Genomic DNA, 15,513 nt, shown 5'->3' on the forward strand with positions numbered 1-15,513 from the left:
TCTGGGTTACTCATTGTGTTTCATACAATGTGAACCCTGTGACAACAGCTATAACATTGCCTTATTTAGGGAATGGCATGGAGGAAAGTCTGCACATGCTCAGTATAGAAGCATTTCACCCAAGTGTTTTTAATATGTGCTTGGTTAAAACCATGGATGTGGGCTTGCCCCTCTGGGGAGCCAAAATGGAAAGCACAGTCAGAAACAACAGAGCTTCACCCCTTAGTAGTTTGTATGGGAGCAGCACAGGTGTGGAAACTAAACACAGAATGGCTACATTTCAGAGGAAAACATGGTTGGGGTCTAGCAGGCAAGGTAAGTGACAACCCACCTGGAGAAGGTCTTCGCTCAGAACCTCAGTCTTTTCTGCCCTAGAGGGAAAATGGAGAAAATGGTCAGCAAATACATGCATACATTTAAACATACACACATACATATACAAACGTTAATACATATACACATTTATATATACATGTGTTTATACATACATACATACTTATATACATACTTAGGTAAGAACACAGTCTAATGACAAATTCCACTGTTCTCTAATAGCAACTCCAAAGAAGCAGACAAGAATAGTAGAAAATAGGAGAGGCTAAAGACAATTCTAGAATCTTCCAGAAACACTAACTAGCATGCCAGCAAAGCACAATGTTCAAGGTGCTCTGGAGTGTCCCACCACAGATTTGGACCTGCATTGAGGACAACAATGGGACTTCTATTTTTTTTTCTTGAGAAGACTCCCACACCCATGCACCCAGTCTTGCCTATAAGAGCAAACAAAAATAGCAGGATCTAAAGGTGTGATTTATAAACAGCAAACACAAAGTCAGTACCAAATCCTAGCAATGAGTGCAGAGACTCTTGCCATGGCTTGACTATAAAGTGTTAGGTTCCTAGTTGCGACTGACATGATCCATGCAGAAAATGACAAGAAAACGAGATGCCTCCCCTTCAAAAAGTCAGCAAGTCAGGCATGGTGGCACTTGCCTTTAATCCTAGCACTCAGGAGGCAGAAGCAAGTGGATCTCTGAGTTTGACGCCAGCCTGATCTACACAGAGTCCTAGGCCAGCCAAGGCTACAAGTGAGACCCTGCTCAAACAAACAAACAAACAAACAAACACATAAAACCAACCAAATAAATAAATAAACAAACCCATAAAACCAAATACCAAACAAACAAAACCTCAGGAAGACTGCATTAACTAAGATAAATATACAAAAATAAACTCTCTCCACATACTATTAACAGACCTTTGAAAATATTCTTAGCAATGGTTTCAAAAGATTAAGTTCTTAGGTGTCAGTCTATCAAAATATATAAAGAGCCTGCACGCTAGATGTGGTGATTTGAAAAATGTCCCCCATAAGCCCAGATGTTTAAATACTTGATTGCCATTGGTGGTACTGTGTGGGTAGGTTTAGGGGTCGTGCCCTTGCCAGAGGAAGCATGTCCCTGGAGGTAGGCTTTGAGAGTTTAAAGAAGGCTTGTGACATTTTACTCTCCATGCTTCACATTTGCAGTTGAAAATGTGAACCCTTCTCCTACCACCATGTCTTCATTCCATCACCACAGACTCCAACCCTCTGGAACCATAAGCCCAAATAAAACTTTCTATGTGTTGTCTTGGTCACGGTTTTTATCACAGCAACAGAAATATAACTAATATACCAGAGAACTACAGAGTGGTTATGAAAGAATTCACAGAATATCTAAATTAAGTGGGGAGACAGAATGTCTGTGAACTAGAGAACTCAACAGAGTGAAGTTCTTCCCTAATCTGACCACAGAGCTGCAGCAGAACTGACTATAGAGATACACAAACCAACTCCAACATGGACAATAACATGCAGAAAAAGGCAAAGAACTAAAGCATCTCTAGGAAGAAAAATTAAGTTATGGCACTCTCATGATTGGATTTTAAAGTAAATCATCAGGAGGACGGCACTGGCAAAAGGATGGAATGTACCAGACAGAAATAGATCCAGACTCATGACCGAGTCATCTTTAAAAAGGAACAAAGACTATCCGAGGAGAAGAAAGACTCTAGCAAACAGTCATGGAACACAATATGCAAAGGTGTGAATCCTGGCCCTGTACCCTCTATCCAAATTAATCACAGATAGACCACAGGTTTCAATAGAACATAAGAATATGGAATTTTCAAGCACAGGAAGAAATATCTGTGACCTTCCTTAGAGCCCTGGGTTCTAAGTGACAACATTAAAAGCATTCTGCATAAAAGAAAAAGAACTGATACATTACACTTCTAACAAAAATGAAAAGCTTTTGCTCTATGAAAATCTTATCAAGAGATAAAAGAAAACCCATGGAGAGAAAATATTTGCACATCACATGATAAAGGAATGATATGGAAATTATATACCGAATTGTGCAAGTTAGTAATAAGAAAAAATTCTACTAAAATAAGCACAGAGTCAGGGCTATAGTTCAATGGTATAGCATTGGCCTGACATGCACATAGCCTTGGGTTCTATCCCTGCTACTGAAAAAAAAAGAGACAAAAATAATGAACAGAATATTACCAAGGAAGACATACAGATAGCAGACAGACACCACACACACACACACACACACACACACACACACACACACACACAAGACTAAAGAATCTGACATTGAAAAGCTCATGAGTTGCTGGGGGATGGGAAGGATGAAAGTTTAAGCCAGCGAAGAATCACTGGCAGCTTCTTATAAACTAAACATACACTTGCCACATGACCTAGCCATGTTGCTTCAGAGCAACAAACTTCACATATCCTGTACACATAAACACACCTATGAACACTCATGATCTGGGAACAATCTTTATGTTCTCCAGCAGGTGAATGGGCTCTGGAACATTTCTATTGAAGAATGCTACCCAGCCATAGGGGTAAAATGTTGACACATGCCATCACTCAGCCCAAGGTCAAAGCATATGCTCTATGCTCAAAGAACAATCACAAAGGGTTATATAGAAAATGTCTCTCCAAATGTTCACAAACTACGTTAATAATAATAGGAAAAGAATCAAAGTAAGCATCAGTTGATTCCTATATTAGTTACTGCTATAATATCCCGACTGCATGACAAGGAAGGCATGGAGTCAGGAGTGTGAAGCAGCTGCTCATGGCATCTGTAGTCAGACAGGAGATGGGAGCCTGTAAGACCTGAAGGGCTCTCCCTAGTGAGCCGTTTCCTTCCGCCAGTCCCACCTCCTAAAGGTTCCGCACCCTTCCAAAAACAGCACCACTAAGTTGGGGAACAAGTGTTTAGATACATGAGTTGGTGGGGGACATTTCACATTTAAATCATAATCCCCAAACTAGAAAAGGGCAGTACAGAGAAAAATATGGATTTTTATCTCAGCAATGATCCTGTAACATAAACTGGCACATTGTGAACTAATTCGATTAGCTGCTAGAATGCACACATGGTCCTAACCTCTGAAATCTCTCAGTGTAATTAATCATAGCGCTTAATTAAACGTCAAAACCAAGACAATCTCATAAATGAGAAATGTTTAATATAGTCTAATGCATGTTCATGAAAAATACAAAAAGGAAAATCCTTGGTTTTTAAAAAGTAGCTACATGTCTCATTCCTGATGGGGATATGTTAAAAATATTATTGTGTAGTTGAAAGTCAGACAGAATCCTTTATACAATGGTGCACAATGAAAACAGAAGATTAATAGTTTCTTTGTTTGTTTGTTTTGAGACACACCCTCCATGTGGCTGAGGAGGATGACCTTGAGTTCTGATGCTCCTGTTTTACTTTCACTAGGATTATAGGCGTGCCTGCTCTTAAAATAGATTTTTAAATTTGAAATGGAAAAAAAATCTAAACAGACATATTTTGAAGTTAAACTGATCTTAAAGTATTTTCAAAACACCATAAAGAAATGATTATATACTCCATCTGGAAAAGGTAGGTTAGATATAAAATCAATACAATGAAACTAATGTAATTAGGAAATTCTCAGAAAACCCAATTTTAAAATTCACTTAATGCAGCAAAGAAATTAAGCCTAAAAGGTAACCAATGCATTCATGGAAAAACACCAGAAATAAGGCAAAGGTTTAAATAAACAGTATCCATGGGTTAGCTCTGTAAACCTATCAGTTTGACCAAAAATCTTAATGAGGGGGAAGATGATAATGGAATACATGTGATTACTGGGAATGGAAAGGTTTAAGGTGAATGGTGTGAAGAGGATGAAAGAGAAAAGGAAGGAGGAGGAGACTGGGGATAGAAAGGATTCAAGGGAATGGAGGCAAGGAATGGGGGGTGGGGGTGGTAACCAAAACTAAGTATTTTTGAAAAGCTATATGAAAGTCCACTACTTTGTACGCTAATTAAAATATATGAGCATGGGTGGATCATGCTGTTTCCAAAAGCTATGGTTTACTAAACAAAAATTCTGCTGCTAAATCCTGAGAGCTGTTGGTCGAGAAGGCTGTGGTGGTTTGAATGAGAATGGCCCTATAGGCTCCTATGCTTAAATACTTGCTTCCCCAGGTAGTGGAACTGTTTGGGAAGGACTAGGAAGTGTGGTCTGGCTTTGGTAGAGAAGGTGTGGCACTAGGGGTCAGCTTTCAGGTTTCAAAAGCCCACACCAGGCCCAGTCTTGTTCTCTCTGCCTATTGCCTGCAGATCAGGACGTAAAGCCCTCCGCTACTGCTCCAGCACCATGCCTGATTGCTTCTTGCCATGATGATCTTGGATTAACCCCCCCAAATTGTAAGCAAAGCTCCAGCTAAATGCTTTCTTTTATAAGAGTTGCCTTAATCAAGTTATCAGTTCAGCAACGAAACAGTAACTAAAACCGAGGCTCCAGGAACCTCCTAAACGATACAGGCTATTGCAGTAGTTTCTCTTGGTTGCATGACATAAAGAGATGGCAACACTGTATTTATAAAGACATCACACACCTTGGTTGTGAGACCCAAAAAGTCAAACTGGAACTGACCTGGAAAATTTCTCCCTGGTAGCTAGCTTTCATAGCCAAAATAAGCTATGTAGGCTACTTCAGGATAAAAGTCATCAACGGTCTTACCCAGCAGTGGACCTTACATGCTACAATAATGATGTGGTGTAACAGTGGCATGAATGTTCTCGAAGGTGTGACAGCTCTAATAATCCTGATTGTCAACTTGACTGGATCTGGAATTAGCTGACGCACCGGCTACTGGATACTCTTGTAAGGGACTTTGTTGATCATGTTATTTAAAGTGGGAAGACCCACCCTAAACACGGATAGCATCTTTTGAGGCCAGGCCAGATAAAAGGACATGGAAGAAGGCAATTTGCTCTTTGCCTGCTTGCCCTCACTCTCACTAGCAACTTCATCCATCCTGCTGCTGTACCATTCCTTTGATGTTTTCAGAAGCAGCTTCTTCGAGCTCCTGATGTAGATGGAAGACCAGCAGCTCTCCGGGAATTTTCCAGGTCTTCAGCACCAGATTGGGAATGCTGATACATCTGGCCTCTTGGAATGGACCTGATTCTTGGCCTTTCCAGCAAGAGACAGCCATGGTTGAATATCCCAGACCACATCTTGTAAGCCAATCTATATGTTCATTCTCTCAGCTGTTCCTAGGATCCTTACTAATGCAGGAAGTAACACCTCTTCCTGGTTAGATTTAAGGCCCGCTGCACAGAAGAGAAGTCATACCTGGTACTGTAAACCTGACTTTTTGAAGCCCACAGCTGGCTTGGTGACTGATCCTAGGGGTAGGGTAACCCTTCCACTGTTGTGTTGCTAAATGGACGTGCTGTTAAACTGCCTTCTAAATATTTTTATTTATACCCATAGCTTAGTGCTGCTCTCAACCTCGGACAGAGGAGCTCCTTTTTTCAGTGGGAAGTGATTATTGTAGAGACTCACCACTGTTCAAAGCACTGAGAATAAGTGACTGCTGGCTGCCAGACCCCAAGGGAAAGATCTGTATCCCCGCCCGCTCACGCTGACTTCTGGACATGACATGGCCACTACACTCATGAACTCATGGCAACCATGGCGACCTGCAGAAGATGCACATCAACATTCCCACCTGACTCAGGGAGACCCACACACAACCACCCAAAACTAGCTGAGCAGGCAGTTAATGGTTTCTGCTACAACTGGGTCCTTTTCTTTGGGGTATGGCCATGGGTAAGTCGCCCGCCATCCAATAAACTGTACAACCATTCACATGAAAGCAACCCTAACCAAACTCAATGTGGCATAAGGGGTAAAGGACAGATGGGTGTGGGAGGGGCTCCAGAGTAAATAGGAGGGTGAGAACGGTGAATGGAGGGTTAATATAATCAAAATGCATTATAAATATGTAGAAAATTCTCAAGGAATTTTTTTTTATTTCAAAAATAAAATCTCTTAAAGAGGGACCCAAGAAGATGGCTCTGTGGGTAAGAACACTTACTACACAGGCATGAGGACCTGAGTTCAGATCCCAGCAACTGTAATAAAAAGCCGCCGTGGCTGCATACTCATGTAACCCTAGTGCTGTGAGGAACTGAAATAGGGGGATCACTGCCTCTTGCAGGGCACCAGGGTAGCTATAGGTTCAGTGACTTTGTCTCCAAGGAATACAAAAGAGCATGACAGAGCAGGAAACCCCACACCCACCACTGCACAGGTGCACACACATGTGAATACACCACACTCATACATATACACACAAAATATTTTTTTTTACTCTTAATGAGGATTTCTAAAAATAATTTCACAGATCTCCATGATCTACCTTTTGGTCCCTGTCTCCAGCAGGTACCTCATACTTTCATCACCAGTTCTGCACAGCCTCAATGAGGCATGCCTAAGAACTGGGTGTCCTGGGCCCACTCTCAAGTTCCTCCAGGTAGGGACCCTAGACTTATGTTGCCAACTCCACTCAGCCTCATAACACACCTTTGCCCACATCCCCGGTAAGGGTCCTAGATTTATATGACCAACTCCACCCATCAGTGCAACCCACCCTCCGGACCCCATTTCCAGATAAAGTCCCCAAGTGCCCAACTCTCCCATACCCACTGTTTATACTCCATCCTGACTCCAGGTAGAAACCCTAGACACATACGATCAATTCCTTAGCCCTGTAGTCCAGCCTCCATACCCCTCCACATGAGGACCCTAGACTTGGATCACACATTTCACCCATCCCTGCAGCAGCCCTCCAGGACCCCCTCTACAGGTAGGAACCTGAGACTCACACTGTGAACTCTATCCATGCCTTCAGGTAATCCTCCAAACCCTATGTCCAGGTAGGGACACTAGACTCCTGCTATCAATCCCACCTATTCTATCCCCACAGATCCTTGAAAGCCAAATACCCTAAACTTGCCTTCCAGCCCTCCTGGGACTCCCCTCACCAGGTAGGGACTTGAGTCACATTACGACTCCACCCATCTCCACTGCATGCCCTCTGACATCCCCTTTCTAGGTAAGGCTGTAGACTTACACAACTAACTCCACTAGCCCCTACAGACTAAATGAGAACTAAGTGTCTGTGGTGGCTTGAAAGAAAATGCTCCCCCAAGGAAATGGCACTATTAGGAGGCGTGACTATATTGGAGTAGGTGTGACCTTGTTGGAAGAAGCATGTCACTGTGGAGGTGGGCTCTGAGATCTTGTATATGCTCAAGCCATGCCCAGTGAGACAGTTCACTTCCTGTTTCCTGCAAGTCAAGATGTAGGAGACTCAGCTACTTCTCCAGCGCCATGTCTGCCTGCATGCCACCATGCCACGCCATGATGATAATGGACTAAACCTCTGAAAATGTAAGCCACCCTAATTAAATGTTTTCCTTTATAAGAGTTGTCATGGTCATGGTGTCTCTTCACAGCAATAGAAACCCTAAATAAGAAAATGTCCATCACCTGGTGACCTCTCCTCTCCACATAGGGACCTCAGACATGTGCCACCAGCTCCATCCATACCTTCCACTTGACTGAGGCCATTATATCCCATGCTCACTGGCAGGCCCAACATTCCCATCCTAAGATTCTAGTTGCCATTCCAGCCACACCTGCTGTCTGAAGTAAAATCCAGAGCACTCTCCCAGACTCTCAGAGACTGCCTGTGAGAATATTCTGACTCTTTAGAGGCTCTGGTCCTCAGATCAGAAATGTCACTGAGCCTTACTCTGATACCCTATATTTAAATGTCAACCCTGAATTGCCCCAAGATTGAACCCTAAGCCCTATGGTCTTAGTGTTACATACACCTGTCTATAGCCTGACAAGTAAGAATAACAAGGAAACAGGGATCCAAACTCAAATACTGGGAGACAAAACCTTCATACAAAGAAACACTGCCAACAACCTTAACTCTGGATTTCAAGGTGCCATTGCAAAAACACAAACACCATAATGACAAAGAAATGGGCTTCCACCAAAAGTGAGTACTCCCTGAGAAAAGCAACTTAGATGATGATTTCAAATTAGCAGTCATTAATATGTTCAAGGAATTCAAGAAGGATAGGAATAAATGCTGAAATGAATACCAGAAAAACAGAGTTGAAGCAGGTGGCAGTGGCACACTCCTTAAATACCACCACTCAGGGGGCAGAGCAGGTGGATCTCTGTGAGTTCAAGGCCAGCCTGGTCTATAGAGTGAGTTCCAGGAGAGCTTGAGCTTTTACATAGAAGAAACCCTGTCTCAAAAAACCAAAACAAAACCAAAGGAACCCCCAAAACAAACAAACCCCAAACAGTTGAAAGAAATAATAAAAACCAATTCAATATATATAAACAGAATTTAGCAAAAAGATAGGATTTCTAAAGAAACCCCAAACCCCAAAATTAAATAAAACATGAAATGAAGAATTCAGGAGTAAAAAACAAAGACTCAGAGGAAAAGTATCAGCAATAGATTGAACTAAGTAGAGGAGAGAATATCAAGTCTTAAAGATAAGGCAGAGAAAAAAGGTCATTTCATCAAAGAAATGTTAAATAAAAACAAATACACACACACACACACACACACACACACACACGGAGAAAAAGAGGAGCAGGAGGTGGGGGACATATAGAAACTCTAGGACACTATAAAAAGACCAAAACAGAATAGTAGGTATAGAGAAAGAGGAAACCTTAGACTAATAGAAGAACGAATCCATAATCTAAGGAAATAGATGTTGGTTACTATTCCAGAAGTGTATAGCACACCAAATAGGACCAAAAAAGAAACTTTCCATGTCATGTAACAGTCAAAATACTAAATGTACAGAACAAAGAATACTGGCCGCTACAAGAGAAAAAGATCAAGTCACATTTAAATGCAGGCCCGTCAGAGTCACAGATGATCTTTCCACAAGGACTATGAAAGCCAGGGTCATCTGGAAAACAATATACTATAAACAGAGCAACTCGCAACTTAAACGACATAATAACTCAAATAACTTCACAGACAACTACATGACATTCTACTCAAATACTGGAGGACACACATTCTTCTCAGCAGCTGATGGGAATTCCTCCCAAACAGATCACGTAAGTATTAGGAAGCAAAGCAAGCCTCAACAAATAAAAGTGAAATCACATCCTGTATGAGACCACGGATGAGTAAGCTGGATTTCAATAGCAACAGAGAACATAGAAAGTGCATAAGCTCATGGAGACTAGGTTAGCCTTTTGCTGTGTTCCAGAATTTAGTTTGCAAGTATTTTTTTTTTTGAGAATTTTACAGCTCTGTTCATCAGAGATATTGATTGATCAGATTGATGTGGACACTGACCACTGGACCACAAGATACCACCTGAGAAGGGACTCACTCTGATTGGATGGCAGATGCACTGTCATCTAAGATCAGCAAAGGAGGGGAGGGGAGGAAAGGAGTAGTTTAATAAATAGTGTGTTACTTACTCCCACCTGACTAACGCCATCGGCCAAGCAATGGTCAAACTCTGCACACACCGAGCATGCCCTGAGGAAGTGACCTGACTTTCACAGCTGCTTGCTGCTAGGGAAAAATTCTGGTTCCCAAAGGCCTTAGCACAGCCACAGGATTTAAAACAGCTTGGGCTGGACTTTTTAAATTTTTTTAATCATCAGTCTCAGTTATGTCTAGACCATTATTCTTTAATCATGTCCATGTCCAGAGTAGTAGCAGTTCCCCTTGGCTGCCAGCAGAGGGCCTGTTGTGATTGGCCTGAACATACCACAAAGGGGTGTTCTGATTAGCAAACATCCTTCTTTAGGCAATGCAGGCAGGCTGCTGCCCCTGCTCAGCTGGTCCCTGGCACTGCAGCATTAGGACCAATCACAGACAGGCTAAGATGTCTTTTCTTCCCCAATTTTGGCCTCCATCTTTAGGCGAAGGCTGAGCTGAGGGCACAGAGAACGAAGCTGTGGCCTCATTGAACCACTATTATGGTAGATGTGGAAGCAAGCACAGCAGCATTATCAAGGAGACACAGCTGGAGGCTTCTGGAGAGTGGCTGGATCCCAAAAGCCAGGAGCTAGAAGGCCAGCCATGGCAGGGAATGCCAACCTTTGGTGCTAAGAGCTCTGGGCTCTGCAGTCAGCACACTGGGCACTAGAGGGACACTACATTCAGAAGCAAAGAGTCACAGGAGTTACCCAGGACCTATGCTGGCAGAGCCTCACCTTGCCCACCCACAGTCCCTGCCCAGGCCGAGCAACATAGCCAGGGCCAGCTTGCTGGTGGTGACAGCAGCTACCTATGGTAATGACTCTAGCTAGCATCAGGCAGACAACTGTAAAGCATGAGGACCACCAAGCCCTGGAGCTGTGCAGCTAAGGCAGTGTGGTGAGCACTCCCCTTTACCAGAGACACTTTGCTCAAGTCTGTTCCTAGAAGCTGGGGTGGAGAAGCTAATTTGAAGGTCAGATGGGGTTTTAAGAATTGTGGAGCATGCCTGAGTGCTTGAGGAAAAGGCTCATGGGAATTGGAAGAGATGAAAGTGGCCAGGTAGCCAAGGGGAGTGCTGCTGTGCCCCAGGCTCCAGTGAACAACAGGAGGCACTGGCCTCTGCAGAGGCCCAGCACCAGGCTGTGAAGCCGGGCCTCAGCCTCAACTTCCTACATGCTACCCAGCCCAAGCCCTCTCCACCATGTGAAAGAGATGAGTCACTGTGGTGACAGGCGCTGTACAGGTGACACTGGGTACATGTCATGACTTTGTGATTTTTTTCTTTGAATTTCACACTCGACAGACTAAAATCAAAACAGGGACAACTGGCACCACCCACAGAAAGCTTGATTGTCACAGTGTCATATATATTTAGAAGTAGTTGGTCACAACGATTACCCAAAAAGTTTTCATGAAAGAACAGCTCCCCAAGGCACCATGGAGGGAAAAGGTTCTGTAGAGAAATGAGTTAGGGAAAGGCTGGATACAAAGTTACCTATTTAACAGAGTGGTACTGAATCATCCAAGGTACTGAGAAGTCCTGCAATACCTACCATGGTTGAATCTTAGCTATTCTGCATTACAGAATGAACTGGAAGCCTGCTACACACCGAGATGGTGGGTAACATTTACATGGCATCATTGGCTTGTTCTTATGGACAGCGTCTTGCTGTGAACCAGGCTGACCTTGAACTTAAGACCCTCCAGCCTCAGCCTCCCAAGTACTAGAATTACAGGCACATTCCACCACACCCAGTTCTAACTGACTTAAGGCTGTAAGAATGAACCTATGGATGATGTATAGAAGACATAATCATGACTATTCCAGGATTGAATGAATAGCAACCATCTGTTTTTATAAAATGTATAAATTTTTTTTAAAAAAAGGAGAGAAGGAGAAAGGGAAGGGGGAGAAATGAAGACAGAGGGAGAGCAGGAAGGAAACAGCTGAACAAAGAAAGAGGTAGTGAGAACAAGGGGCTGAATGGAAGGACTCCCAGTCATCATGCCTCACTAAATACTGTCAAGAGAAATTGGGCCATCCTGGGCAGGTTTAAACAGGATTTTAAAAAAATCACACATTGTTAAGCAATGAGTGTGAAAGGATCTATGGGTGGTATAAGAGAATCGCTGGTAGGAAACAAACTGTGTTAAAGTGTGTGTGTGTGTGTGTATGTGTGTGTGTGTGTGTGTGTGTGTGGTTGTGAATATGTGTGCACATGCATGTGTGCTCATGTTCATGTGTGTGTACATGTGCCTGCTTGTGTGTGTGTGTGTGTGTGTGTGTGTGTGTGTGGTTGTGAATATGTGTGCACATGCATGTGTGCTCATGTTCATGTGTGTGTACATGTGCCTGCTTGTGTGTGTGTGTGTGTGTGTGTGTGTGTGTGTATGTGTGTGTCTGTGTGTGTGACATGGGTACATGCAAGCCAGCAGCAGGATAAGCATGTCATTTGAGGTATGGAGAGGAACTAAATCCAATGGGAAGGCCTGGGGACAAAGGTCTATTTATTTAAAGACCCTAAAGTGGACAGCTTAAATGCATGAACTTCTATTCTAGTTAAGTGGTAAGATTCAGCATCATTTATCTCACACATAAAGCTGTGAAAAACATTTTATACAGAAGGTGGCACACCAGCATATATATATAAAGGTAGAGGGACTAGAGAGATGGCTCAGCAATTAAGACCACTTGCTGATCTCTCAGAAGATCAGGGTCTAGTTCTGGGCTGGCTGGTTTTATGCCAACTTGATACAAGCAAAAGTCATCTGAGAGGAGGGAACCTCAATTAAGAAAATGCCTCCATAAGATTAGGCTACAAGCAATCCTGTATGATATTGTCTTAATTAGTGGTTGATGTGGGAGTGCCCAGCTCATTGTGGGTTTTATAAGAAAGCAGGCTGAGCAAGCTATGAGGAGCAAGTTGGTAAGTAGCATCCCTCCATGGCCTCTGCATCAGCTCCTGCCTCCTTGAGTTTCTGCCCAGACCTCCTTTGATAATGAACCATAACGTGGAAGTATAAGCTGAATAAATCCTTTCCTCCCCAAGTTGCTTTGGTCATGCTGTTTCATCACAGCAATCGTAACCCTAACTAAGACACTTCCCAGCACCCACATGATGGCTCACGACCATCTGTAACTTCAGTTCCAACAGAGCTGGTACCTTCTGCTCTCTGTAGATAGCAGACCTGCTAGCAGTCCATATACAGACCAGCAGGCAAACCATTCAAATACAGAAAATAGAAATAAATAAATCTCTTTTTAAAAAGAGGCGCACATACACATACACACAGAAGGCAGATTGAGGTACGCGCCCACAGTAACTACCAGGCCTCTGCTGCTTTACAATTCCTGATTCCTCCACAATGAACAGTGTGTATATTGTACCATGACTGGCAGGGGTGGCCAGGAGCCAGGAACAAGGGCAGGTCCCACGGTTACAGAGTGTCAATCCCAAGGTAAAGCAAACAGTGGCCCAATAGGTGGAGGAACGGGAGTGCAAGGAAGAGAATGTACCCAACAGTACCCGCGCACATGAGAAACAGCAAAGATGGCCACTGCCAAGGCGGGGGAGGGGGGTGTCACAGTGAAACAAACAAGCAGGCAGAAAAATAATGCAGAAAGAAAAGCTTACACACTGGGTGTGATAAGTTAATAAACAAACCAACTTACAAACAACACACCTTCACGTCACTAGTGTTAACCAAAGGGCTAAAGTTATAAAATGAAACTGTAAAGTACTGTAGCTTTTCCCCCCACAACAACCTAGTCCTGAAATGAGAATTTTCATGCAGTTGTCTAAAATATCTGAACATTTACTTTAAATCTCTAATCTAGATCCTACCAGCGCCTCATTGTTCTCTGAGAGCTTCAGACAGCAGGAATCCCTCTTGGAGGTGTTTTCTAGTCCTGGATTAATATCTCCTTCACAGAGGGAAGGTGTCTAAGTCTCAAATACCCTGACATTTGTTATACTAAATTATTAGGTACATATTTCTTCCATCCTCCAAATAAGCATGTTCTTCTTTTTTTTTTTTTTTTTTTTTTTTTTTTTTTTTTTTTTTTTTAATGTGGAGCTGAGGTTGAAGCCAGGGCCTTGTTTATACACAGTAAGCACACACTTCACCACTAAGCTCCATCACTAGCCCTTTATTATTTTCTCATGTATGCATATATTTTGTGTGTAGCATCGGCATGTACACAGGTGTTGGGGATGCTGTGAATGTGTTGCTCTCACTGATTGATAAATAAAACACTGATTGGCCAGTAGCCAGGCAGGAAGTAAAGTGTAGGCAGGATAAGAAGAGAGGAGGATTCTGGGAGGTGGAAGGCTGAGGCAGGGAGACGCTGCCAGCCGCCACGAGGAGAAGCATGATGTAAGATACCGGTAAATCACGAGCCACGTGGCAAGGTATAGATTTATAGAAATGGGTTAATTTAAGATATAAGAACAGATAGCAAGCAGCCTGCCACGACCATATAGTTTATAAGTAACATAAGTCTCTGTGTGTTTACTCAGGGGGATGCAAGTGGGAGAGATTTGTCCCAATTGCCGGCAGGCCAGGACACAGGAAAACTTCAGCTACACACAGGTCTGTGCACATGTGTGCGCATTTGTGTATTTGTACATGTGTATATGGGTGTGTGTGTACATGTGTGCATGCATGTAGAAGGCAAAGGTCAACACCAGATGTGCTCGCCTATTGCTCTCCCCTTTATTTTTTGAGATAGTATCTCTCGCTGACTCTACAACTCCTGATGGCCAGCAAGCCCCAGAGACCCTCCAGCATGTCTGTCTAGCACTGGGATTATAGGCGTGTGTTGCTTTTCCTTTTCCACAAGGGTGCTGAGAACGCAAACTTAGGTCTTCATGTTCACATGGCCAGCATTTTATCAACTAAGCCTTCTCCCAGCCCTCGCGTGGGTCTACGATGTCTCTCAGACTGTTGATGCTCTCTAGTTCACAATACTGTGAGGAGAGGGTTGGGAAGAAAGTTCTTTCTCTCCGATGGCTGTGCACACACTGTTGATATTCCCTAACTGCTGTCACTCAGGGTTAAGCCATATCCCACAACTTAACTGTCACTCAGAATACAATCGTATTAGGAGGGAGGATCTTTAAAGGGGTGATGAAGAGTGGGGTTAGGGTGCAGCCTGATCCACTAAGACTGGAGTCCCTACTCGAAGAGGAGACAGGGACAGACAGGCACAGAGGAAGACCACACCGGAGCCTGAGAGGACACCATCCACAAGCTGGGCCATAGAGGGAACAGCCTAGCTGACATCTTGACCTTGGGTTCCCAGCCCAGGAAATGAGAGAAAAATCATGTGTGGTTCTACAAACTGTGACTATGGAGCCAGAGACTCACTGCAGGACCAAGGACCAGCTAGGGTAGCCCATTCAGGGGCATCTTTGTGCTCTTTCTCAAAACTGCTACCTCAGTGGTCTGAGGGTTTAGGGATGTATGGTCTGAACATGGCTAATCACCACCACAGAGCCACAGAATGGAGTTCAAAGTGCACCATTCCTGGCCACGTTATCCCTCGGCTCAAGGTCTCATGGTGAAAGCCACAGTGCCATCCCAGCTAGTGACTGCCAGGGCAGATCAGCATCTTCCATGATTCC

The 15,513-nt window shown here is 43.5% G+C and overlaps 1 protein-coding gene across 1 annotated transcript in view; it reads right to left on the reverse strand.

The window, feature by feature from the left end:
• Window positions 1-15,513, reverse strand: part of Arhgap44 (Rho GTPase activating protein 44) — a 171,161-nt gene that overhangs the window by 80,197 nt on the left and 75,451 nt on the right. Inside the window, exon 2 of the mRNA XM_059270917.1 lies at window positions 332-371. Coding sequence (XP_059126900.1) covers window positions 332-371 — 40 coding nt within the window. The remainder of the gene's footprint in view (window positions 1-331; window positions 372-15,513) is intronic.

Source organism: Peromyscus eremicus, chromosome 8a (assembly GCF_949786415.1).
Source record: "Peromyscus eremicus chromosome 8a, PerEre_H2_v1, whole genome shotgun sequence".
NCBI classification, from domain to species: Eukaryota; Metazoa; Chordata; class Mammalia; order Rodentia; family Cricetidae; genus Peromyscus; species Peromyscus eremicus.